The sequence below is a fragment of the Anolis sagrei genome, chromosome X, assembly GCF_037176765.1.
Source record: "Anolis sagrei isolate rAnoSag1 chromosome X, rAnoSag1.mat, whole genome shotgun sequence".
NCBI lineage: Eukaryota > Metazoa > Chordata > Lepidosauria > Squamata > Dactyloidae > Anolis > Anolis sagrei.
In genome coordinates this window covers 62,416,158-62,443,983 of record NC_090034.1, presented here as the reverse complement: position 1 = coordinate 62,443,983, position 27,826 = coordinate 62,416,158, and the positions used below count along the sequence as shown (strand labels likewise).

Here is a 27,826-nt window from a genome sequence, read left to right as displayed (position 1 = left end):
CTCCCAGTGTGCGACCTGCCTCAGTCAGTAGCGGAAGAGGCGCGCGCTGGGCTCTGTGGGCGTGGCCTAAAGTAGTTTGCGGCCTATCCTCCCAGCGTTAACGTCGGCGGAAGAGGCGCGTCCCACCCAGTGTGGCCTGAGGGAGACTTTTCCCTCAGTGTGCGTCCCTCCGTGCCGAGAGCGGAAGGGGCGGGGCCTGGGCCCAGTGGGCGGGAGGAGGCGTGCGGAGGAGGCGTGTCCCGTCCTGAGGAGAAGTTTTCCCCTCAGCTCACAGTGTGCTCCCTCCATCCCTCTGTCCGTAGCGGAAGAGGCGGGGCCTAGTCTCTGTGGGCGTGTCCTAGAGTAGTTTGGGCCCTATCCTCCCAGCGGAAGAGGCGCCTCCAGCCCCTGTGTGGGCGGGGCCTGCGGGAGAAGTTTTCACCTCAGCGCGCGGAGGAAGGAGGGAGGGAAGGAAGGAAGGAAGGAAGGAGGAGGGAGGATGTCGGTGCCGGGGGCGCGCGCGTGGGGGCCGGCCAACGGGGAGGACAACGGCGGGTACCCGGCGGGGGGTGGACTCCCTGCGGAGGAGGACGCGGCCTCGCCCTCTTCCCCGCCGCGGGGGGGCAGCGAGGCCGAGGAGGAGAAGGGCGGCCCGGCGGCGGACTGCGGCGTGTGCGGGGACAAGTCCAGCGGGAAGCACTACGGCGTCTTCACCTGCGAGGGATGCAAGAGCTTCTTCAAGCGCTCCATCCGCAGGAACCTCAGCTACACCTGCAGGTAGGCAGGCAGGCGGCAGGACCCTCGGTCGGGAGGGCTTCCCTCGCTCACAATCCTCATCAGAGGTTTAATAAGCATCGTATTGGAAATAATAATAATATAACAATAACACAGCTGAGGCTGGAGGGGTCTCTGTCGGGAGGGATCATAATAGCCAGAGTCGTAATCATCATGGTAGAGGTGAAGCTGGAGGATCAGCTGTCGGGAGGGCTTTCCTTGTGGTGCTCTCTCACCTGGAAGCATCACAATCATAATCCTCGCCATGGTCATAATATAGGAAATAATAATAATATAACAATAATATAGCTGAGGCTGGAGGGGTCTCTGTCGGGAGGGATCACCTGGAATCATAATAGCCAGAGTCGTAATCATCATGGTAGAGGTGAAGCTGAAGGATCAGCTGTCAGGAGGGCTTTCCTTGTGTCCTCTCACCTGGAATCATGAGTCTGGTGGGCCCTCTGTTGGAAGGGATCGGGTGGTGCCCTCTCACCTGGAATCATAATACTCATAGTCATAATCATCATGATAGAGGTGAGGCTGGAGGGTCATTGTCGGGAGGGCTTTCCTTGTGGTGCTCTCTCATCTGGAAGCATCACAATCATAATCCTCCTCATAGTCATAATAATAATAATATAGGAAATAATAATGATAATAATAATAATATAATACAGCTGAGGCTGGAGGGGTCTTTGTCGGGAGGGATCACCAGAGTGTAATCATCATGGTAGAGGTGAAGCTGGAGGGTCATTGTCGGGAGGGCTTTCCTTGTGGTGCTCTCTCAGCTGGAAACATCACAATCATAATCCTCGTCGTAGTCATAATAATCATAATATAGGAAAGAATAATAATAATAATAATATAATAACAATAATACAGCTGAGGCTGGAGGGGTCTCTGTCGGGAGGGATCACCAGAGTCGTAATCATCATGGTAGAGGTGAAGCTGGAGGGTCATTGTCGGGAGGGCTTTCCTTGTGCTGCTCTCTCACCTGGAAGCTTCATAATCCTCGTCATGGTCATAATAATCATAATATAAGAAATAATAATAATAATATAATAATAATAACAATAATACAGTTGAGGCTGGAGGGGTCTCTGTCAGGAGGGATCACCTGGAATCATAATAGCCAGAGTCGTAATCATGGTAGAGGTGAAGCTGGAGGATCAGCTGTCGGGAGGGCTTTCCTTGTGTCCTCTCACCTGGAATCATGATCATGATTGTTTTGAGGCTGGTGGGCCCTCTGTTGGTGCCCTCTCACCTGGAATCATAATACTCATAGTCATAATCTTCATGATAGAGGTGAGGCTGGAGGATCAGCTGTCGGGAGGGCTTTCCTTGAGGTGCTCTCTCACCTGGAAGCATCACAATCATAATCCTCGTCATGGTCATAATAATTATAATATAGGAAATAATAATAATAATAATAATAATAATAAAACAATAATACAGCTGAGGCTGGAGGGCTCTCTGTCGGGAGGGATCACCTGGAATCATAATAGCCAGAGTCGAATCATCATGGTAAGAGGTGAAGCTGGAGGATCAGCTGTCGAGAGGGCTTTCCTTGTGGTGCTCTCTCAGCTGGAAACATCACAATCATAATCCTCGTCATAGTCATAATAATCATAATATAGGAAATAATAATAATAGTATAACAATAATAGAGCTGAGGCTGGAGGGCCCCCTGTCAGGAGGGCTTTCCTTGTGTCCTCTCACCTGGAATCATGATCATGATTGTTATGAGGCTGGCGGGCCCTCTGTTGGAAGGGATCGGGTGGTGCCCTCTCAGCTGGAATCATACTACTCATAGTCATAATCATCACGATAGAGGTGAGGCTGGAGGGTCATTGTCGGGAGGGCTTTCCTTGTGGTGCTCTCTCACCTGGAAGCATCACAATCATAATCATCGTCATAGTCATAATAATCATAATATTTATTTATTTATTTATTTACCTCATTTGTATACCGCTCTTCTCAGCCCTTAGCGGACTCAGAGCGGTTCACAGCAACAGTTTCAGTATACACAATACAAGATCATTGGACATTTAAAAGCAATAACATAACAAGTTAATTAAACAGTAAATATCAATACAACAATACATCAATATAACAAATCCATCAGATCTCATCAATAAAATCAGAATCCAGTCTCGTTATCCATTATTCCATGTTCCGCTAATCAATCAATTGCACGGCTTAGTCAAATGCCTGTTCAAACAGCCAGGTCTTCACTTTTCTCTGGAATGCCAGTAAGGAGGGGGCCGATCTGATATCTGCAGGAAGGGCGTTCCACACCCGAGGGGCCACCACTGAGAAGGCCGTGTCTCTCGTCCCCGCCAGGCGTGCTTGTGAAGCCGGCGGGACCGAGAGGAGGGCCTCCCCAGACGATCTTAATGTCCTAACTATAATATAGGAAATAATAATAATAATAATATAGGAAATAATAATAATAATATAATAACAATAATAGAGCTGAGGCTGGAGGACCCCCTGTCAAGAGGGCTTTCCTTGTGTCCTCTCACCTGGAAGAATGGTTGCAATTATTATTATGATTGCAACCATTCTTCCAGGTGGGATCAGATATGGGGGCCTCTCACCTGCAATCATCATCATTATTATTGTTGTTATGAGGCTGGAGAGCCATCTGTCGGGAGGGATCAGGTGGTGCCCTCTTGCCTGGAATAATAATAGTCATAGCCATAACCATCCTAATAATAATAGAGGTGAGGCTAGAGGGCCCTCTATCAGGAGGGATCAGCTGGAGGGCTCTCACTTGGAATTATTATTATTATTATTATTATTATTATTATTGAGGCTGGAGGACCATCTGTCAAGGGGGATGAAGTGGTGCCTTCTCACCTGGAATAGTAATAATTGTAATAATCATAATGTTTATAATGAGGCCAACTCTATGATTCTATGATGATGATCATCATCATAGAATCATAGAGTTGGCCTCATAGGCCATCCAGTTTAACCCCATGCCAAGAAGCAGGAATATTGTATTCAAAGCACCCCCAACAGATGGCCATCCAGCCTCTGTTTAAAAGCTATCAAAGAATGAGCCTCCACCACACTCTGGGGCAGAGAGTCCCACTGCTGAACGGCTCTCACAGTCAGGAAGTTCTTCCTCATGTTCAGATGGAATCTCCTTTCTTGTAGTTTGAAGCCATTGTTCCATGTCCTAGTCTCCAAGGTAGCAGAAAACAAGCTTGCTCCCTCCTCCCTGTGACTTCCTTTTACATATTTATACATGGCTATCATATCTCCTCTCAGCCTTCTCATCTTCAGGCTAAACATACCCAGCTCCTTAAGCCACTCCTCATAGGGCTTGTTCTCCAGACCCTTGATCATTTTAGTCGCCCTCCTCTGGACACATTCCAGCTTGTCAATATCTCTCTTGAATTGTGGTGCCCAGAATTGGACACAATATTCCAGATGTGGTCTAACCAAAGCAGAATAGAGGGGTAGCATGACTTCCCTAGATCTAGACACTATGCTCCTATTGATGCAGGCCAAAATCCCATTGGTTTTTTTTGCCGCCACATCACATGTTAAACTTCTTGTCCACGAGGATTCAAAGATCTTTTTCACACGTACTGCTCTCGAGCCAGGCATTGTCCCCCATTCTGTATCTTTGCATTTCGTTTTTTATGCCTAAGTGGAGTATCTTGCATTTGCCACTGTTGAACTTCATTTTGTTAGCTTGGACCCATCTCTCTAATCTGTCAAGATCATTTTGAATTCTGCTCCTGTACTCTGGAGTATTGGCTATCCCTCCCAATTTGGTGTCATCTGCAGACTTGTTGATCATGCCTTCAGCTAAGTCAATTAATCAATATCCTGACCAGGACCGGGCCCAGGATGGAACCCTGCTTATGGCGCTCTGCTCATCACTTATTTCCAGGATGGAATAGAAACACTGGTGAGCACCCTCTGGGTTCGTCCACTTAATCAATCACAGATCCACCTAACCGTAGTTTTGCCTAGCCCACATTTGACTAGTTTGTTTGCCAGAAGGTCATGGGGGACCTTGTTGAAAGTCTTACTGAAATCCAGGTACGCTACATCCACAGCATTCCCCGCATCTACCCAGCTTGTAACTCTATCAAAAAAAGAGATCAGATTAGTTTTTGATAAATCTGTGTTGACTATTAGCGATGACCGCATTTGTTTCTAAGTGTTTGCAGACCGCTTCCTTAACAATCTTGCCTGGTACCGATGTGAGGCTGACCGGAAGGTAATTGTTTAGGTCATCCTTTTTTTCCCTTCTTGAAGATTGGGACCACATTGGCCCTCCTCCAATCTGCTGGAACTTCTCCCGTTCTACAAGAACTCTCAAAGATGATTGCCAATGGTTCCGAGATGATTTCCGCTAGTTCCTTCAATACCCTTGGGTGTAGTTGATTTGGCCCTGGGGACTTGAATGCATTTAGAGCGGCCAGGTATTCCTGGACGACTTGTTTCTCAATTTGGGGTTGGATGTCATCTTGCTGAGGTTGAAGATGACTTTCTTTTTGTGAGAAGACCGAGGCAAAGAAGGCATTAAGTAGATCTGCCTTTTCCTTATCCCCTGTCAGCATTGCCCCATCTTCTCCTCAAAGAGGCCCTATCGCCTCCTTGTTCTTCCTTTTTCTACTGACATAAGCAAAGAAGCCCTTTTTATTGGTTTTTAATGTCCCTGGCAAGCCTGAGCTTGTTTTGTGCTTTAGCCTTGCAGACCTTTTCCCTACAGGAGTTGGCTATTTGTTTGAATTCTTCTTTGGTGATTTCTCCCTTTTTCCACTTCTTGTGCATGTCTCTTTTGAGTCTTAGCACAATTAGAAGTTCTTTGGACATCCATTCTGGGTTCTTTGCACTTGTCCTACTTTTTCTCTTTGTTGGCACTGTTTGCAATTGTGTCTTGAGTATTTCACTCTTGAAATAGAAGTGAGGCTAGAGGGCCCTCTGTCGGGAGGGATCGGGTGGTGCCCTCCCACCTGGAATTATTATTATTGTTATTATTATGGAATTATTGTTGTTGTTGTTGTTATTGTGAGGCTAGAGGCCCTCTGTTGGGAGGGATCGGAATAGTAATAATAATAATAATGATAATATTAATATTAATATTAATAATAGTCAATTAAAATCATCCTAATAATAATAGAGGTGAGGCTGGCTGGCCCTCTCTCAAGAGGGATCAGGTGGTGCTCTCTCACCTGGAATAATAATAATTTTAATAACAATAATAATAATAATTGATGATCATCTGCTGGGAGGGCTTTGATTGTGTCCTCTTACCTGGGGTGGTTGTTGTCATTATTATTGTTATAATCATAATATTGATAATGATAATGATAATAATAATCATCATCATTATTATGACAGGGGGGTCGGGTGGTGCTCTCTCGCCTGGAATAATAATAATCGTAATATTAATAATAATAATAATAATAATAATAATAATAATAGCCATAATAATCATCCTAATAATGATAAGAGGTGAGGCTGGCTGGCCCTTTGTCAGGAAGTCTTTGATTGTTCCTTCTCACCTGGAAGAATTATTGTCATCATCATCGTTATTACTGTAAGGCTGGATGGCCCTCTGTGAAGAGGGCTTTAATTGTGTCCTCTTACCTGGAGTCATTGTTATTTTTTTAAGGTGAGACTGGATGACCCTCAATCATGAGGGATCGAATGGTGCCCTCTTACCTGGAAGAATGATACACACACACACACACACACACACACATATTAATCTCCCCAAAGGGGATTGTTGTTTATTATTATTAGGTTGAGATGGGATGGCTCTCTGGTAGGAGCGCTTTGATTGTATCTTCTTCTCTGGAAGAATTGTTGTTGTTGTTAAGGCGAGACTGGCTGGCCCTCTGTTGGGTGTCTTTTCTGCCTGACATGAGTAGGGACATCCCTTAGGGTCTCTTCCAACTCTCGGATTCTGTTGTTGTTGTTCTTGTTGTTATTAAGGTAAGGCTGGCTGGCACTCTGTTGGGAATGGTTAGATTGTGTCCTCCTGTCTCAGAATTATTATTATTATTATTATTATTATTTCAGTTATTATTATTATTGGTGTCCTCTTACCTAAAATAATAATCTCTTTTTGTCAAGCCCCTCCTTTCTATTCAAGGGGAGCCCTGGGTTCAAATTGTCGCTTGGCTATGGTCACCCAATGGGTGACACTCTCTCAGCCTCAGTGCCTCTCCTATTCCGTATGGTCCATTGTGGGAATTCTGGGAGTGGCAGTCCAATCTCTGGAAGCCATCTGGAAACTTAGAGGAGTTTTGTAGGTTTCCCGGGGAGGCCTCCAAGGGCCATCTAGTCCACCTGATCCTATTCCTCTTCCCTTCTTCCACCCCTAAGCCTATCTTTCTAATTTTACATTTTGTCTGTTTTTCTGTCTACCTCTCTATCTACTCATCCATCTATCTACCTATCTATTATTTCATCTTTCTATTCTCTCATCTATCTCTATTCATCCGTCCACCCTCTCATCCATCTATCTATCTATCATCTCATCTATATCTGTCTGTCTGTCTGTCTCTCTCCATCTATCCTCTCATCTATCTGTCTATATCTATCCATCCGTCTATCCATTCACATATCTATTCTCTCATCCATCCATCCACCCATCATCTCATCTATCTGTCCTCTCATCCATCTATTCTCTCATCTATATCTATCTTCTCATCTATCTAATTATCTATCTATCTATCTATCTCTATCCTTCTTTTCTATGCATCCAAATATCTATCCCCTCATCTATCTATCCTTCTATCTATCGATCAATCTATCTACCTACCTACGAGGGTTGAATGAAAAGTAATGCCTCCACTTTCGTTACTTGGGTTTGGATGGGAATATTTTAATAAATCAAACGCAGAAATAATCCCTAGAATGCGCTCTTTAACTACCACTATTCACTTTTCCACATAATCACCAGACAATTGGATACATTTCTGGCAAGGATGAACAAGTTTTCTGACGCCGTCACGGAAGAAGTCAACACTCTGTTTCTGCAACCTATCGTGCACAGATCTTCTGATAGCCAATCAAAGCAATAATGTGACCCACACGTTCTTGTGAAATGCTGATTATGCTTGAAATTTCTCTCTGAGTGATATGATGATCGTCCTGAATCAATCTGTCAACCTTTTGCTTGTGAAACTCGGTGGCTGCTGTCACAGGACGTCCAACTCTTTGTCACGGAAGTCAGATGTTCCCATCTCAACATCTTTAAACTTACTTGCCCAACGACACACAGTACTCACATCAACACAATCACCATAAACAGCTTGCATTTTCTGATTAATCTCATTTGGGGTGACACCTTCTGCTGTCAAGAATTCAATGACTGCATGTTGCTTAAGTTGCATTGACCAACCGTCTTCGCAGGGTTCCATACTTTGCACTTTAACAACAAAACTGATCAATTCTAAGGCTTCACGCCAAAATGGAACTGTAGAGGAGAGTCTACTGAACAAGCCTGTGCCTGCTGCATACCAGTACTGTCATCTGTTGAGGAGTTACGAAGGTGGAGGCATTATTTTTCATTCAACCCTCGTATTCATCCAACTATCAATCCAACTTTCTATCATCTCATCTATCTATATATCTCTCTGTCTCTCTGTTGTTGTTCATTCATTCATAGAATCATAGAGTTGGAAGAGACCTCATGGGCCATCCAGTCCAAGCCCCTGCCAAGAAGCAGGAATGTTGCATTCAAAGCACCCCTGACAGGTGGCCATCTAGCCTCTGGTTAAATACCTCCAAAGAAGGAGCCTCCACCACACTCCGGGACAGAGAGTTCCACTGCTGAACGGCTCTCACAGTCAGGAAGTTCTTCCTCATGTTCAGATGGAATCTCCTCTCTTGTAGTTTGAAGCCATTGTTCCGCGTCCTAGTCTCCAGGGAAGCAGAAAACAAGCTTGCTCCCTCCTCCCTGTGACTTCCTCTCACATATTTATACATGGCTTTCATATCTCCTCTCAGCCTTCTCTTCTTCAGGCTAAACATGCCCAGCTCCTTAAGCCGCTCCTCATAGGGCTTGTTCTCCAGACCCTTGATCATTTTAGTCGCCCTCCTCTGGACACATTCCAGCTTGTCAACATCTCTCTTGAATTGTGGTGCCCAATATTCCAGGTGTGGTCTAACCAAGGCGGAATAGAGCGGTAGCATTACTTCAGTCACTTCCGACTCTTTGTGACCTCTGAGACCTGCCCACACCAGAGCTCCCTGTCGGCCGTCACCACCCCCAGCTCCTTCAAGGTCAAGCCAGTCACTTCAAGGATACCATCCATCCATCTTGCCCTTGGTCAGCCCCTTTTCCTTCCATTTTCCCCAGCATAGTGTCTTCTCTATGCTTTCCTGTCTTCTCATTATGTGGCCAAAGTACTTCATCTTTGTCTCTAATATTCTTCCCTCCAATGAGCAATCAGGCTTTATTTCCTGGAGTATGGACTGGTTGGATCTTCTCACAGTCCAAGGCACTCTCAGAACTTTCCTCCAACACCACAGTATTTATTTATTGTGTTATCAGCAACCAGACATTTGTATTACATTTTTAACAAAAACAAACAAACAGACAAAACACAGTATTTGCAAGCTTGGTAGTCAATTAAATGTCCTTTGACCAGTGTCTGGCCACTTGGAGTGCCTCTGGTGTTGCCGCAAGGAGGTCCTCCATTGTGCATGTAGCAGGGCTCAACACCACAGTTCAAAAGCATCTATCTTCCTTCGCTCACCCTTCCCTATAGTCCAGCTCTCACATCTGTAGGTTACTACGGGGAATACCATTGCTTTAACTATGCGGGATGAGAGCTAACAAATTGAAACTGAATCCAGACAAGACAGAGGTCCTACTGGTCAGTCGTAAGGCCGAACAGGGTATAGGGTTACAGCCTGTGTTAGACGGGGTTACACTTCCCCTGAAGACGCAGGTTCGCAGCTTGGGAGTGATCCTGGACTCGTCGCTGAGCCTGGAACCCCAGGTCTCGGCGGTGGCCAGGAGAGCTTTTGCATAATTAAAACTTGTGCGCCAGCTGCACCCGTATCTTGGGAAGTCGGATCTGGCCACGGTGGTCCACGCTCTGGTTACATCCCGGATAGATTACTGCAACGCACTCTACGTGGGATTGCCTTTGAAGACTGTTCGGAAACTTCAATTAGTCCAGCGGGAGGCAGCCAGATTGCTCACCGGAGCGTCATACAGGGAGCATACCACCCCCCTGCTATGTCAGCTCCACTGGCTGCCGATCCAGTTCCGAGCACATTTCAAAGTGCTGGTTTTGACCTACAAAACTCTACGATTCCGGCCCAGCGTATCTGTCCGAACGCATCTCCCTTTATGTCCCATCTCAGAGTTTGAGATCCTCTGGGGAGGCCCTGCTCTCGACCCCGCCTCTGTCACAAGTGAGATTGGCGGGGACGAGGAGCAGGGCCTTCTCAGTGGTGGCCCCTCACCTATGGAATTCACTCCCTGGGGAGATCAGATCAGCAACATCCCTCCTTTCATTCAGAAAGAAATTAAAGACGTAGATGTGAGACCAGGCGTTTGGGCAATCTGGCAGATGAATAAGGGACTGTGACGATAGATAGGAACTGGACAAGGTAGAGCGAAATATGAATTCTGAGTTGGCGAACGCTATGTCTGAGATTGGCTATTGATTGTGTGATATATTGTTGTTTTTAATTGTTTTAATTGTTGACAATTTAATTGCTGGTTTTATATGTTATTGTATTTGTGTAGGCACCAAGATGTGCCTTTTGTAAGCCACCCCGAGTCCCCCCTCGGGGGTGAGAAGGGCAGGGTATAAGTACACGAAATAAATAAATAAATAAATCGTTGCCAGTGTTATGTCTCTAGTCTTCACTATTTTATCGAGATTGGTCATTGCTCACCTCCCAAGAAGTAAGCGTCTCCTGATTTCCTGGCTGCAGTCTGCGTCTGCAGTAATCTTTGCACCTAGAAATACAAAGTCTGTCACGGCCTCCATGTTTTCTCCCTCTATTTCCCAGTTGTCAGTCATTCTTGTTGCCATAGTCTTGGTTTTTTATGTTTAACTGCAACCTAGCTTTTGCGCTTTCTTCTTTCATCTTGATTAGAAGGCTCTCAATCCTCCTGTATACCTTTCTATTCATCCAGATATCAATTCTACTATCTATTCTTTCATCTCATCTCTCTGTGTCTGTCTTTCAGTTCATCCAGATATCAATTCAACTATCTATCCCGTCATCCTTCCATCTGTTTAGCCATCCATCCATCCTCCCTCCCATCTATATGCCTGCCTGCCTCTGTCATCTACCATCTACTATCTTTTTAAACATGAGGGGAGTCTCAAGAAGGTCGAGCTAAATAACCCCCCCCCGCCTTCCCCCAGAAGAAGGCTTCCTTTCCCTTGAACCCTAAGGGCATGAAGCCCCCTCCCCTCCCTCCATTCACTGCCTTCCCCCACATATAATGGGGCTGAATGAACCCACAACAGTCTTTTTCTTTGAGATGCAGTGTTTTCCCCCAAAGAGACAGAAAGAAGGGGGCTTTGGGGAGTTCCTTTTCTTTCTTTCCCCCTCTTTGTAATGGCCCTTTGTAAAGAAACCCCTTTCAGCCTCTTTGAAAAAGAGCAGCCTTAGGACCACCGGGGCGCCCAGGAGTCACGCTTCCGGGCACCAGAAGAGCTAGGGACCCCCTTTGGAGGGATACTGATGTTTATGATGTGTATTATTATTACTTTATTATTTATTGTATTATTTAATGATTATGTTTATATGTGTATATAATTATAGATCCCGTTTAGAGGGATAGTTATCTATTCTTCTTCTTATTATTATTATTTATTGTATTATTTAATGATTATGTATATTATGTAGACCCGGTTTGGAGGGATACTGCCTTATCTGTTCTTCTTCTGCTTATTATATGTATATTATGAGTATTATTATTTTTATTTTATTATTTAATAATTATGTGTATTGTGTATAATTATATTCCTCAGTTCTTGTGGGTTTTTTCGGGCTATATGGCCATGTTCTAGAGGCATTTCTCCTGACGTTTCGCCTGCATCTATGGCAAGCATCCTCAGAGGTGAGGTCTGCTGGAACTGGGAAAAATGATTATTACCTCTGAGGATGCTTGCCATAGATGCAGGCGAAACGTCAGGAGAAATGCCTCTAGAACATGGCCATATAGCCCGAAAAAACCCACAAGAACTGAGTGATTCCAGCCATGAAAGCCTTCGACAATACATATAATTATGTTTCTTCTTATAATAATACGAATTAAAAACAAACATAATATATTTGTTATTTGTATTATATTATTATATTTGTATTATTGTGTGATATATGGTATTATTTTTCATGATGTTTATTATGTTTTATTCTTATTATTTTATGTTTATTCACTTTATGTTTATTATCATATTATGATGATGATTATTATATACTATTATTTTCCCCTTCAAACGAGACTCAAAATCAGCTACTTGTAAGGCTGGGACATGCTATTATTATTATTATTATTATTATTAAATTGTTATTGTTATCAAATTAAATATTAACGTTATCAGTTATTAAAACCAATTCTCCATTTTTTCTGATTTCACCCATTGCAATGTTATTGTGAAGATATATTCCTCAATGTCTTCTACGTTGTTCTGATTTCATTCATGACAATATTACTATATTTTCCGAAAGCTTCACCCACATTCTTTCTCTTCCCATCCATCTTTGCAAGGGTTTTCCTTCCAGACAAAACAAACAAGGCCCCTCCCATTGCTGTCCTTTGAACCCTTGTGTTTACCTTCAACACAAAGCACCAAAGAAGAGGAAAGGGGCCTCTGGTCATGTGTGTATGTATACATACATACATACATACATATAACTTGGGTCCAGGATATTTGCCCAAGATATTTGAAAAAGTTAATTTTTAATTGCACAAAATGCATAAGGTTGTGGGTGAACCACAGTTCACATTAGGCCAGGTTCACCCTGAGAAACTCCATGAGTATTGAAAGTTTGTGATGTTGAGCAAGTTTGCTCTAGGGTTCAGTGTGCTCTCTGGGTGTAGGGTAAACTCCAACGCCCACTATGGTGAGTCAGTCCCCTCAATCTCCTCCAGTAGGTTGAGTTAGTCATGGGGGTTCTGTGTGCCAAGTTTGGTCCAGATCTGTCATTGGTGGAGGTCACAGTTTCTCTGGTTGTGGGCGAACTACAACTCCCAAAAGGGAAGCTCATGCCCTCCCCAAACCCCTCCAGTAATCAAATTTCGGCATAACAGGTCGGCATACCAAGTTTGGTACAGATCCATCATTGGTTGGGTTCACAGTGTCCCAAATCAAGGTGAATTTTCCCCAAAGACCTCCTGTATTTTTGCTGGTCCTGTGGGCTCTGTGTGCCAAGTTTGGTCCAATTCCCTCTTTGGTGGACTTCAGAATGCTCCTTGATTGCAGGTGAACTATAGATCCCAGTACCTGCAACTCCAAAATGTCCAGGCCAATTCTCCTCAGAACCCATTTGGCAGTATACATGCCAAATTTGGTACTGATCCATCATTGTTTGCGTTCACAGTGCGTTCTGGGTGTAGATGAACTACAACTCCTCTAAATCCCTCCAAAGACCTCCAGTATGTTTTGTTGGTCATGGGGGTTCTGTGTGCCAAATTAGTTCCAGGTTCATCATTGGTGAAGTTCAGAGTGCAGTTCTTAGACTGCAGGTGAACTATACATCCCAGGACCTACAACTTCTACAAATCATGGTGAATTCTCCCCAAACCTCTCTAGAATGTTCAATGGCTGACCAATTCCCCTGTTTGCTGTGTGTCATAGAAAATAAGGGTTAAGGGAGAGGCGGAGCCCCGGTGTTGCAGTGGGTTAAAGCGCTGAGCTGCTGAGCTTGTTGACCGAAAGGTCGCAGGTTCGATTCCGGGGAGCGGTGTGAGCTTCCGCTGTCAGCCCTTGCTTCTGCCAACCTAGCAATTCGAAAACATGCAAATGTGAGTAGATCAAGGTAACTGCGCTCCATGTAGTCATTCTGGCCACATGACCTTGGAGGTGTCTATGGACAACGCCGGCTCTTCGGCTTAGAAATGGAGATGAGCACCACACCCCAGAGTCAGACATGATTGGACTTAATGTCAGGGGACAACCTTTACCTTTACCCTTAAGGGAGAGGCAGTGGGCAGGGTCATGCAAATTCCTCACCAATGGAGAGAGTCAGAAACACTGGGATGCCTGTAGTGGAGGAAATACATGAAATCTAGGATGGAATGGTCCCCATGTGAAAGCCTTCACTTGGGTGGTGGGCAGTGTAGTATTTGTGGAGGTCATCGGCAGGGCTCTTGGACATGTTTACAGCGCTCACTATAACCTGCAATGTCATTGGAGGGAGGGCCATTGGTGTCTCTTGAGTAGTGGGAGCTATAGCTGTTTGTGGAGGCAGGAGCTTGTCTGTGTAAGTGGGCACCCCAGCCACACACACACACACACACACACACACACACACAGATTTTCACTTTTATTATGTGTATGTGCATGTGTATGTATGTATAGCTATCTGCAGAAAAGGCCTTGCCTTTTCTCTTATTTGTGGCCAAACTCTCTGAAACATGTGGCCATCTGTGGGGAGGGTTTTGGTGGTGCTTTCCTTGCATCATGGCAGAAGGGGGTTGGACTAGATTGCCTTTAGGGGTCCCTTCCTACTCTTCTGACTTTATGAGTCGGGCTTTGGATTTAGTTATGTATCTCTTTCCTCTCAGTGGTCCGGCCTATGCATCCCAACCAGGTAGATAGAAGCAGGATAATAATAATAATGGCAATAATCTATCTATCTATATCTTCTATATCTATAATAAAAGTGAATGTATGTATGTATGTATGTATGCGGAGGACGTAGGTGTATGTGGCAGCTTTCTAATTGGCTGCCACTGTGGTATAATTTGCATGTGGTCTCTGATTGGCCAGCCTCAACATTCCAACATTCTCAAGTGGCTGAGAAGGGAAAGGAAATTTGCTTATGGTTTCTGATTGGCCAGCCTCAAACATTCTAACATTCTCAAGTGGATGAAAGGGGAAAGGAAAGGGCCTGAGGGACTTGCATTACATTCACTCACTTTCTGAGACCGCTGTAACCTTCATTCAATGACTTATCAAGACCAAACTTGGAACATAAACCTCTCATGACCCACTTTACGCTCTGGTGTGGTTCGGCCAGGGATGGACCATGGATTATGGGACTTGCAGTACCATCGCTCAATTCCTGAGACCACTGCAACCCTCATCCAATTACCGATAAAGACCAAACTTGGCACACTGAGTCTCCATGATGCACTCTACATCCTGCTGCGGTTTGGAGGAGGATGTACCATGGACGATGGGACTTTCAATACCTGCACTCCCTTCCTGAGACCATTACAACTGCCAACAATGATGGATCAGGACCACAAGTGTGCACCAGGATGTAGAGAGGGTGATGGGGGCTCTGTGTGCCAACTTTGGTCTTGATCAGTCATTGGATAAGGGTCGTAGTGGTTTCAGAAGTGAGTTGAGGTACTTCAAGTCCCATCATCCATGGGCCATCCTCCTCCAAACTGCAGTAGGATGTAGAATGGGTCATGGGGGCTCTGTGTGCCAAGTTTGCTCTGTATTGGTAATTTTCTGACACATCCTCAGGCCTTTTCCTCTCCTCTTCTCTTTTTGTCATCTCAGAATCTTGGAATATTGAGGCTGGCCAATTAGAGACCATATGCAAATTGTACCACAGTGGTAGCCAATCAGAAAGCTACCACATACACCTCCGCTCTACGTCCGCCCTACATTCGTCCTCCCTCCCTCCCTCCCCCCAGTCCTCTCTCCACATACAAACATTCTCTTTTATTTATATACTTTTATTATATACTAGTCATCCCCTGCCGTGCCTCGCTGTGGCCCACTCTGGTGGTCATGGGGGTTCTGCGTGGGAGGTTTGGCCCAATTCTATTGTTGGTGGTGTTCAGAATGCTTTGTGATTGTAGGTGAACTATACATCCCAGCAACTATGACTCCCAAATGTCAAGATTCTATTATCCCCAAACTCTATTCGTGTAGAATTTGGTCCAGATCCATCATTGTTTTAGTCTACAACTCCAAAGCTAAAGGACACTGCCCACCAACCCCTTCCAGTATTTTGTGTTGGTCATGGGAGAACTGTGTGCCAAGTTTGGTTCAATTCCATCGTTGATGGGGTTCAGAATGCTCTTTGATTGTAGGTGAACTATAAATCCCAGCAACTACAACTCCCAAATGACAAAATCAATTTTTTGAATGACGGACATACATTGGGTTTTTAGGTGGTTCGTCCTAAAAATGAACCACCTATATAGGAATATAGATATAGAAATGTATATATAGATATATAGATATATAGATTAGATATAGGTATAGGTATATATATAGATAGATATAGATAATATTGTTCTTTTATATGTATAATAATAATATTTGTATCCAGCATTTGGTCTTTCATATATGTAAATATTATATTTATTTATTTATTATTCAAACTTATATGCCGCCACTCCCCTGGGGCTCGGAGCAGCTTACAAGAACAGGCTAAAATCGAACACAATTTAAAAACAATTTAAAAACAACAATTTCAAAGATCAAAGGCCTGTTGAAACAGGTATGTCTTACATGCCCTGTGGAAAGCTGATAAGTCCCGCAAGGCACAGACTTCAGGTGGCAGAGTGTTCCAGAGTGATGGTGCCACTGCTGTAAAGGCTCTGCGTCTGGTTGCTGTTAGACGCAAGGTCTTGACATTGGGAATTTCCAACAAATCTTGGTCTTCAGAACGGAGGGATCTCTGGGGTTGGTAGGGGGTGAGGCGGTCCCTCAGGTACATTGGCCCCAGACTATGCAAGGGCTTAAAGGTGAGTACCATCACTTTGAAAGCGATCCGGTGCTCAATTGGTAACCAATGCAGCTGCATTAAGATTGGTGTCATGTGGCATCTCATCGGAATTCCCGCAAGAAGCCGAGCAGCTGCATTTTGCACCAACTTGAGCTTCCGGATCACTGACAGAGGAAGGCCAATGTAGAGGGCGTTACAGTAGTCCAGTCTTGAGATGACCGTGGCCTGGATCACCGTAGCTAGGTCGTCCCTGGACAGGGAGGGGGCCAGCCGTCTAGCCTGCCGCAGGTGAAAGAAGGCGGTTCTGCTAGTGGCGGAGACTTGGGCCTCCATCGTCAGCAGAGGGTCCAAAAGGACTCCTAGATTCTTTACCAATGATGACGGGCATAGCGCCTCGCCATTCAGGGTAGGCAGCTGGATGTCCCCACTGCCCGGTTGACTCAGCCATAGGATCTCCGTCTTTGCTAGATTCACCCTCAACCTGCTGGCACGCAGCCATCCAGTAACGGCCTCGAGGCACTGATGGAAACAATCGGGTACAGAGTCCGGTCGGCCTTCCATCTTCAGCACCAGCTGAGTGTCATCAGCATACTGGTAATACTCAAGCCCAAAACCTTGAACCAGCTGAGCAAGTGGTCGCATATAGATGTTAAACAACAGAGGGGAGAGAATGGTCCCCTGAGGAACCCCACAAGGTAGAGGGGACCTCTCAGAGACCAGGCCTCCCCTCTCCACTCACTGTCCACAGTTGTGAAGAAAGGAGGACAGCCAGTTTAAAGCTGTCCCCCGGACTCCAACAGCAGCAAGGCGGTGGGTCAGAAGATTGTGGTCGACTGTGTCAAATGCTGCTGTGAGATCCAATAACACAAGCAGCGCCGCCCCGCCCTGGTCAAGCTGGCATCGAAGGTGATCCGTGATGGAGACCAGCACAGTCTCTGTCCCGTGCCCCGCACGGAAGCCGGACTGGAAGGGATCTAGTCCGGCTGTGTCGTCTAGGAATTGCTGCAACTGCTCCGCTGCTGCCCTCTCAATCACCTTGCTAAGGAAAGAGAGATTCGAAACTGGGCGGTAACTGGAGGGAACCGAAGAATCTAAATCTGGTTTCTTCAGCAGAGGAGAGACCACCGCCTCTTTTAAACCCTCTGGAAAAAACTCCTTGCTCAAGCGAGCTGTTTATGATCTTCAACAGAGGGTCACGTAATCCCTCCAAGCAGAATTTCACCAACCAAGAGGGACACGGATCGAGGGAGCAAGTGGTCGGTCTAGCTGCAGCTATGAGCCTATCGACAGCCCCTGCGTCCAGCGTCTCCCACTTTTGGTCTCAAAACCTTTATAATTATATTATTATATAATAATATAATATGATATGATAATTTTATTCATATAATAGAATTCAATATAATATAAAAATATGTGTGTGTTTCAAAAGATTTTTAGTATTAGCTGCTTTGTAGACCGAAAAAGTAGGGTATACATAAACATCATCATCATCATCATCATTATTATTTGAAGCACAATAAGAAGAGTACACAGCAAACAAGACACTCTGCTGTCTGTTGTACTGGATCCCACGTCGGACCCTTCCCAAGTGTCTAGGACCATGTGATGTATCGTCAAAGAATGCATGCAGATCCAAGTAGGATGGCCTTTAGCAGCTGACAGGTGGTGATTTTGTCAACACGAATTTATGTTTAAGTACAGGCCAAGGTCTTCAGGGACTGCACCGAGTGTGCCGATCACCACTGGGACCACCTTTACTGACTTGTGCCAGAGTGTTTGCAGTTCGAACTCTAAATCCTCGTATCGTGTCAGCTTTTCCAGTTGTTTCTCTTCAATCCTGCTGTCACATAGGATTGCAACATTGACGATCCATACTTTGTTTTTGAACACAATCGTGAGGTTAGGAATATTGTGCTCCAAAACTCTGTCTGTCTGAATTTGGAAGTCCCAGAGTAGTTTGACGTGTTCATTTTGTGTGACTTTGTCCAGCTTGTGATCCCACCAGTTGTTTGTTGCAGGCAGATGGTATTTGTGGCACAAGTTCCAATGAATCATCTGAGCAATGGTGATAGTAAAGAACTGGTAAAGGGATCATAAACCTGGAAAGGGAGTGGAAAATGAACACGCAGAAATACTGTGGGACTTTCGAATCTAGACTGACAAAGTTCTGGAACACAATGCACCAGACATCACGATTGTGGAAAAGAAAAATATTGATGTCGCCATATCAGGTGACAGTCGAATTGACGAAAAACAACAGGAAAAACTCAGCCATTATCAAGACCTCAAAATTGAACTGCAGAGGCTCTGACATAAACCTGTGCAGGTGGTCCCAGTGGTTATCGGCACACTGGGTGCCATGCCAAAAGATCTCAGCCAGCATTTGGAAACAATAAACATTGACAAAATCACTATCTGTCAACTGCAACAGGCCACCTTACTTGGATCTGCGCGCATCATTCAGAAATACATCACACAGCCCTAAACGCTTGGGAAGTGCTTGACTTGTGAATTTTTGGTGTGAAATCCAGCATCTAGATCTCGTTTGCTGTGTCACATTGTGTTTTTATGTCAGTAAAACAATAATAATAATAATAATAATAATAATATGCTTGTTATGATTCCGTGCAGATCGAATCGCGACTGTCAGATCGACCAGCACCACCGCAACCAATGCCAATATTGCCGCCTGAAGAAGTGCTTCCGTGTCGGGATGAGGAAGGAAGGTGTGTTTCCTGGTTCGTTCCCTGTAAAGGGGCCTTGAACCTTAGAGACAAGCAGTTGCTTCTTCTTTTTCCCTGAATTGTCATGTTTCATTTAATATTTTATTAGTAATACTAATATAATATATTTATATGTATATTATTACTAATAAAATATAATTAACATTATTATTAACGTTTTATTTTGATTTTAGTATTACATTTTGTTATTTTATATTCATATACTTTTTGTTGTATTTTTATTTTGTATTATATGATGTTATATTATGATTTTATTGTTTTATATTATTTCTTTATTTTATTATATTTTATATTATTGATTATATTTATTCATTTATAATGTATTTTATATATTTTTATTATTTTGTATTCATATATATTTTCTTGTATTCCACTTTTTATTGTATAATATCAATTTATTTTATATATTTTGTTGTCTTTTATTTTTTGTTTTGTAGTATTCTTTTACTATGTTATGTTATGGTTTTAGTGGAGGGGCATCAGGTGATCCCTCCTGGCAGATGACAATCCTCTCTCTATCTCTGTCCGTCCCTGCAGCTGTCCAGCGGGGACGCATCCCTCCATCGCATGCATCCAGCCCCAACTCCAGTGCCAACAACTCCTCCTTGGTGCCCGTTGGTGGCATTGGCTCTGAGTTCCTCAATGGCCACCCAGTTCCAGAGCTGATCTCGCAGCTGCTGCGGGCGGAACCCTACCCGGCCTCGCGCCTGGGCTCACAGCTGGCACATAACACTTCTTCTGGTGGCGAAGGTGGCGGGATGATGGGCATCGACAACATCTGTGAGTTGGCGGCGCGGCTGCTGTTCAGTGCAGTGGAGTGGTGCCGCGGGGTGCCGGCCTTCCCGTCGCTGCCGGCCGGGGACCAGGTGGCGCTGCTGCGGCTGAGCTGGAGCGAGCTCTTTGTGCTGAACGCGGCCCAGTCGGCCCTCCCGCTGCACCTGGCCCCACTCCTGGCTGCCGCTGGGCTCCACGCTGCCCCCCCGCTGCCTGCCCCCCGTGTGGTGGCTTTCATGGACCAAGTGCGCCTCTTCCAGGAGCAGGTGCACAAGCTCCACGCCCTCCAGGTCGACGCTGCTGAGTACAGTGCACTCAAGGCCATTGCCCTCTTCTCACCAGGTCAGCCATTATTATTATTATTATTATTATTATTATTATTATTATTATTTCACGCACTCAAGGCAATCGCTCTCTTCTCACCAGGTCAGCCATTATTATTATTATTATTATTATTATTTCATGCACTCAAGGCCATTGCCCTCTTCTCACCAGGTCAGCCATTATTATTATTATTATTATTATTACTATTATTATTATTTCACGCACTCAAGGCAATTGCTCTCTTCTCACCAGGTCAGCAGTATTATAATATTATAATATTATTATTCGTATTTCACGCACTCAAAGCCATCACACTCTTCTCCCCAGGTCAGACAGTGAGCCATTATATTATTATTATTATTATTATTATTATTATTATTATTATTACTACTCAAGGCAATCACTCTCTTCTCACCAGGTCAGCAGTATTATAATATTATTATATTATTATTCGTATTTCACACACTCAAAGCCATCACACTCTTCTCCCCAGGTCAGACAGTGAGCCATTATATTATTATTATTATTATTATTATTATTATTATTATTATTATTATCATTACTACTCAAGGCAATCACTCTCTTCTCACCAGGTCAGCAGTATTATAATATTATTATATTATTATTCGTATTTCATGCACTCAAAGCCATGACACTCTTTTCCCCAGGTCAGACAGTGAGCCATTATTATTATTATTATTATTATTATTATTATTATTATTACTATTCAAGGCAATCACTCTCTTCTCACCAGGTCAGCAGTATTATAATATTATTATATTATTATTCGTATTTCACACACTCAAAGCCATCACACTCTTCTCCCCAGGTCAGATAGTGAGCCATTATATTATTATTATTATTATTATTATTATTATTATTATTATTATTACTATTCAAGGCAATCACTCTCTTCTCACCAGGTCAGCAGTATTATAATATTATAATATTATTATTCGTATTTCACGCACTCAAAGCCATCACACTCTTCTCCCCAGGTCAGATAGTGAGCCATTATTATTATTATTTTACGCACTCAAGGCCATCTTCTCACCAGGGCAGACAGTGAGCCATTATTCTTATTCTTATTCTTATTATTGAAGAGGAAAAACCAGCTCTGATCCAAAAGAGCACTTCTCAGCATGTACCTTTTACTACTTTGAACTTGCTAAATTGGAAATCTAATTACCCCCCCCCCCCAATACTGAAAATCCACAGCTATTTGGGGGCTCATCCGGGATATGGATGTTTACCTGATGTAATGATTAATGCAAGTTGGAGTTCACTGTACATGTCTAAGGATGACATTAGTCAGTAAAATTTCATTGTTCATCAGCTATCTCTGCATGCTTTTAAGTTGCTATAAGTAGAGGTCCACCCCAGTAAAGGGTGCACATGAGGTGACACTGTCATCACTATTTTGCAAATAGTAAAGTGCTGAAATCCAAATCTGCTGTTCATCTCTTCCTTCAGCTGTACCCAGACAAACTTGGCAGGCATATTTCCCTAGAATTATATTACTATTACTATTATTATTATTATTATTATTATTATTATTATTATTATTATTTTCTTATTTCACACATTCAAGGCCATCGCCCCCTTCTCACCAGGTCAGTCAGTCAGTGAGCCATCATAGTCATAATCATCATCATTATTATTATTATTATGGTGAGACCTGAAAGCAGGAAGGCATTATTCTTATTATATATATAATATTCTTCTTTTGCACCCTCAAAGCCATCGCACTCTTCTCACCATGTCAGTCATTGAGGAAGACAGGCATTATACTTATTATTATTACATTATTATTTAAATTATTATTATTTATTCTATTTTGTTCTTACTGTTATTATATTATTATAATTTTATACTATATTTTAATATATTTTATTATTAAAATGTATTATTTTATTATTATATTTTATGTATTCTTATTGATCTATTTTATTCTGTTTTATATTATTATTTTCTGTTACATTATTCTCTTATATAATTATATTTATTATTATATTTTATTATTTCATTGTTATATATATTACTAATTATTATATTTCTTATTAGATGTTGTGATATTGTTTTATATTTTATGTATTGCTATTAGTAATTAGTAATTAGTAAAAGGTTTCCCGGAGCTATTTTGCAGACAAGATCTCACTTCTCCGCCGGGATCTCCCTGCCACGATTGATACAGTAAGTGAACTTGAGACTCCGTGGCCACTCGCTGGGCCCATCCTCAACCGGTTCACCCCGCTGGATGCAGAGGCTGTCGATAGGATCATGACTGCAGCTAGACCGACCACCTGCTCCCTCGATCCGTGTCCCTCCTGGCTAGTAAAATCTTGCCTGGAGGGATTACGTGAACTTCTGTTGAATATAATAAACAGCTCCCTTGAGCAAGGAGTTTTTCCAGAGGGTTTAAAAGAGGCGATGGTATCTCCGCTGCTGAAGAAACCACACTTAGATCGTTCGGTTCCCTCTAGCTACCGCCCAGTCTCGAACCTTCCGTTTCTGGGCAAGGTGGTTGAGAGGGCAGCAGCGGAACAGTTGCAGCAGTTCCTTAATGACACAGCCGGACTCGATCCCTTCCAGTCTGGCTTCCGTAGGGGGCACGGGACGGAGACTGTGCTAGTTGCCATCACAGACCAGCTTCGCTGCCAGATGGATCAAGGCGGATCAGCGCTGCTTGTGTTATTGGACCTCACAGCAGCATTTGATACGGTCGATCACAATCTATTGACCCACCGCCTAGCCATGACTAGGGTTAGGGGGATACCCCTTAAATGGGTGTCCTCCTTCCTCCAGAATTGAGGATAGCGTGTGGTGAGGGGAGGGATGGTTTCCGAGAGATCTCCGCTAACTTGCGGGGTCCCGCAGGGAGCTATTCTCTCTCCTCTATTATTTAGCATCTATATGCGACCGCTTGCCCGACTGGTGCGGAGCTTTTGGGCTTGAGTGCCACCAGTACGCTGATGACACTCAGCTCATTCTGAGGATGGAGGGCCGACCGGACTCTGTACCCGAAAATTTCCATCAGTGCCTTGAGGCCGTTACTGGATGGTTGCGTGCCAGCAGGTTGAGGGTGAACCCAGCGAAGACGGAGATCCTTTGGCTGGGCCGTCCGAGTGGGAGGGAGATCCAGCTGCCTACCCTGGATGGCGAGACACTACATCCGTCACCTTCTGTAAAAAGCCTTGGTGTCTTATTGGACCCTCTGCTCACAATGGAGGCCCAGGTCTCTGCTGTGAGCAGATCTGCGTTTTTCCACCTACGTCAGGCTAGGCGACTGGCTCCCTACCTATCTAGGAACGACCTGGCTACGGTGATCCAGGCGACGGTCATCTCGAGGCTTGACTACTGTAACGGCCACTACATTGGCCTTCCTTTGTCAGTGATCCGGAAACTGAAGCTGGTGCAAAATGCGCCGGCTCATCTCGCCGGGGTGCCGGTGAGGTGTCGTATCACCCCAATTCTACAACAGCTGCACTGGCTTCCGATTGAGTACCAGATTACTTTCAAGGTGCTGGTACTAACCTTTAAGGCCTTATATTGTCTGGGGCCGGCGTACCTGAGGGCCCGCTTATCCCCCTACCAACCCCAGAGATTACTTCGGTCCGAAGACCAAAATTTGCTTGAGGTCCCCAACATCCGGACTTATCATCTGTCCTCTACTAGGCAGAGAGCCTTCTCGATTGTGGCCCCTTATTTATGGAATGCCTTGCCAGTTGAAACCCGAACCATCCGAGAGCTACTTGCTTTTCGGAAAGCCTGTAAAACCTTTCTTTTCCGACAAGCTTTTGATGGGTGAATAACTCGGGACTATGTCGGTTCTCGTTTTATTGTATTTTAAAGTTGGTTGTATTGTTTTAATCTACTGCTGTAAAGCGCTCCGAGCCAAATAAATAAATAAATAAATTTAATATTTTAGAATTATACTATTTTTATTAAATTTTATTATATTGTTTTATATTATATATATTAGTAGTATTAAAATATTATATATTATATTTTGTAATTATTGTATTATGATGTTATAATATTACTTTATTGTTTTCTATTATCCATGTTATCAGTGGGCAAGGGCAAGTGTGTGTGTCTCCCTGCGCATCCTGACGGAGTCACTGTCCCCTTTGTTATAGGCGTCTGTTTTCTATTAGTAGAAGTAGTAGTCATATCTTATATATTATGTTCTATCCCTTCCCCCTTGCAGACGCGTGTGGGCTGTCGGACTCCTCGCAGGTGGAGGCACTGCAGGAGAAGGCGCAAGTGGCACTGGCAGAGTACCTACGCATGCAGTGCCCCTCGCAGCCCCAACGCTTTGGCCGCCTGCTGCTGCGCCTGCCCGCCCTGCGCGCTGTCCCAGCCGCCCTCATCTCGCAGCTCTTCTTCATGCGCCTGGTGGGCAAGACCCCCATCGAGACCCTCATCCGGGACATGCTTCTCTCCGGAAGCACCTTCAACTGGCCCTATGGCCCCACCAGTGGGCAGTGACAAACCCTCCTTGCCTTCTGGATCCATTGGCAGGAGTCGCCTTGGAGCGGACTACAACTCCCACCATCCTGCAATTGCACCCACCATCTGCACCAGTCCATAAAGGTGGTTTGGTCCAAATCCACCCCTGGTAGGACTCTGTGGATGGTGATGGACTGCAACTCCTGTCTTCCGGGGTGACTACAACTCCCAGCATCCTGATGTTGCAGTGCTTTCTGTGGGAAACACACACACGCATGCACGTCCCCTTGCCCTTGTCTCCGTCACGCAACGCCCATCTGGATCCATTGGTGGTAGTTGCATTGGGATGGACTACAACTCCCAGCATCCTGCCATTACACCCCCAAAATGCACCAGTTATTAAAGGCTTTGGTTTGGTCTATCGTTGGTGGGCGTCATAGTGCTCTCGCTCTGGAATATGGGTGGACTGCAACTCCCATCATCCAGGGCGACTACACCTCCTGCCATTGCACCTGCAATCTGCACCAGTCTTTAAAGGTGGTTTGCGCCAAATCCATCATTGGTAGGATTCACAACTGCTCTCTCTCTGGAAGGGGATGGGCTGCAACACCAGGGTCACTACAAGATCCAGGCTTCGGTGACTACAGCTCCCAAGATCATCTTTCACCCCAAAACCCCTCCATTACTGTCTGTTGGTCCTGATGGGTCTGTGTGCCAAGTTTGGGTTGATTCCATCATTGGCGGGAGTCACTAAGCTGTTTCAATTGGGGTGGATGACAATTCCCATCATCCTCCACCACAGCCACCCCCAAACCCAGCCAGTGTTTACAATTGGTCCTGACGGGTCTGTGTGCCAAGTTGGGTCCCGATCTGTCGCCTGTTGGAAGAAATCCCATTGCGTACATGCTTTGAGAAAAGGGGCCCAAGGGACGGTTTGAAAAGAAACTCGGTACCAAAGATGTTTGGAGCGGAGGGAAGAACCCCCCCTCAAGAAAAAGGAACTTCTAAGGGGAAATACTCACCCTCCCACAAGGAAGAGGAGTTGTTGTGTCTGGGAGGGAGGGAGGGAGTTCCCCTTCCTTCCCCTCTTGGAGTCTCACCTACTTTGAATGTCTGTATGTTCCCTGTCCCCCCCGAAAATCAAACCTGTTGTTTTGTTCTTTTGCCCCCCCAAAGAACTTTGAATGCAATTTTCCTGCTTCTTGGCAGGGGGTTGGACTGGATGGCCCATGAGGTCTCTTCCAACGCTATGATTCTATGAAATGATGTCTGTGAGGCCGCTGCTATACAAAGGCCTGATTGCCGGCAGGCTCAAAACTTTCAAGGCTCAAAACTCATCTATGCAAACACCTACCATCACTTCCTCCTTTCTTTCTTTCTTTCTTTCTTTCTTTCTTTCTTTCTTTCTTTTTTTCTTTCTTTCTTCCTTCCTTCCTTCCTTCCTTTCCCTCCCTCCCTCCCTCCCTCCCTCCTTCTTTCCCTGCTTCTTTCTTTCTTTCCTTCCTTTCCCCCCTCCTTCTTTTCTTTCTTCCTTCCTTCCTTCCTTCCTTCCTTCCTTCCTTTCCCTTCCTTCTTTCCTTCCTTTCCCCCTCCTTCTTTTCATGATTCCTCCCTTCCTTCTTCTTTCCTTTCTTTCCCTTTATTATTCTTCCTCTGTATGTTCCCTTCCCTCCTTTCCTTCCCTCCTTTCCTCTTGTCAGTTCCTTCCTTCCTTTCCCTTCTCCCCCTTCCCTCCTTTTCTTCCTTTTCCCTTCCTCTTTCTTTCCCTGATTTCTTCTTCACTCTTTTCCTTCCTTTCCCATTATTATCCTTTCTTCGTTCTGTTTCCTTCTCCTCCCTCCTTTCCTTCATCCCTTTCCCTGATTTCTTCCTTCCTCTCTTCCCCCGTCCCGTCTTATTTCAAATGTGATTTGTTCCCATCTCCTCTCTGTTCTTCTCCTCCCTTCCTTTCTTCTTTCCTTTCATTATTCTTGCCTTTCCTCTTCCTTCCTTCCTTTCCCTCCCTTTTCCATGATTCCTTTCTCCTTCCTCCTGTTCTTTTCCCTTCTCTCTCTCTCCCTTTCCCTGATTCCTTCCTCCCTCTCTTCCTCCATCCCTTCTTATTTCAAATGTGATTTGTTCCCATCTCCTCTCTGTTCTTCTCCTCCCTTCCTTTCTTCTTTCCTTTCATTATTCTTGCCTTTCCTCTTCCTTTCCTTCCTTCCTTTCCCTCCCTTTTCCATGATTCCTTTCTCCTTCCTTCTGTTCTTTTCCCTTCTCTCTCCCTCCCTCTTTCCCTGATTCCTTCCTTCCTCTCGTCCTCCATCCCTTATTTCAAATGTTATTTGTTCCCATCTCCTCTCTGTTCTTCTCCTCCCTTCCTTTCTTCTTTCCTTTCATTATTCTTTCCCTTCCTTCCTTTCCCTCCCTTTTCCATGATTCCTTCCTCCTTCCTTCTGTTCTTTTCCCTTCTCTCTCTCTCCCTCTTTCCCTGATTCCTTCCTTTCTGTCTCTAAGTCACTCTTTCATTTCCCTTCTTCTTCTGGATGTGATTCGTTCCCATCTTTCGGTGCACTCTCAAAGGCCTAGAAAGCCCCAAATGTTTCACTTGTCCTTCCTTTCCTTCCGTTTCTTTCCTTTCCATTACTTCCTTCCATCTCTTTTCTTCCCCTTTCTCTTTTCCTTTTGTTCCTTTCTTCTCTCCTCTCTTCTTCCTTTCCTTCCTTCTCATTCTTTCAGTTTTCTTCCCTTCCTTCTCTTCCTTTCGCTTTCTCTGCTCAGCAAAAGAGACCTGAAGGAGGACCAGAAAAGGGCCGCTGATTGTGAATTGTCTTAATTTGTTTGCAACGATTTCTGTTTCCGGTTTCCCTCTTTTGTTCTGATTGATGCTCAACCAATGAATCAATAAAAATAATTCTTCTTTCTTA

General features: G+C 44.5%; 1 protein-coding gene across 1 annotated transcript; it reads left to right on the top strand.

The window, feature by feature from the left end:
* The first annotated feature begins 299 nt into the window (after positions 1 to 299).
* On the top strand, positions 300 to 27,826 carry LOC132780872 (nuclear receptor subfamily 2 group F member 6-like). The gene is made up of 4 exons (XM_060784726.2): positions 300 to 756; positions 19,258 to 19,352; positions 19,908 to 20,486; positions 24,679 to 27,826. The coding sequence occupies exons 1-4, from the start codon at positions 479 to 481 to the stop codon at positions 24,957 to 24,959; spliced, it is 1,233 nt and encodes a 410-aa protein (XP_060640709.2). The 5' UTR covers positions 300 to 478; the 3' UTR covers positions 24,960 to 27,826.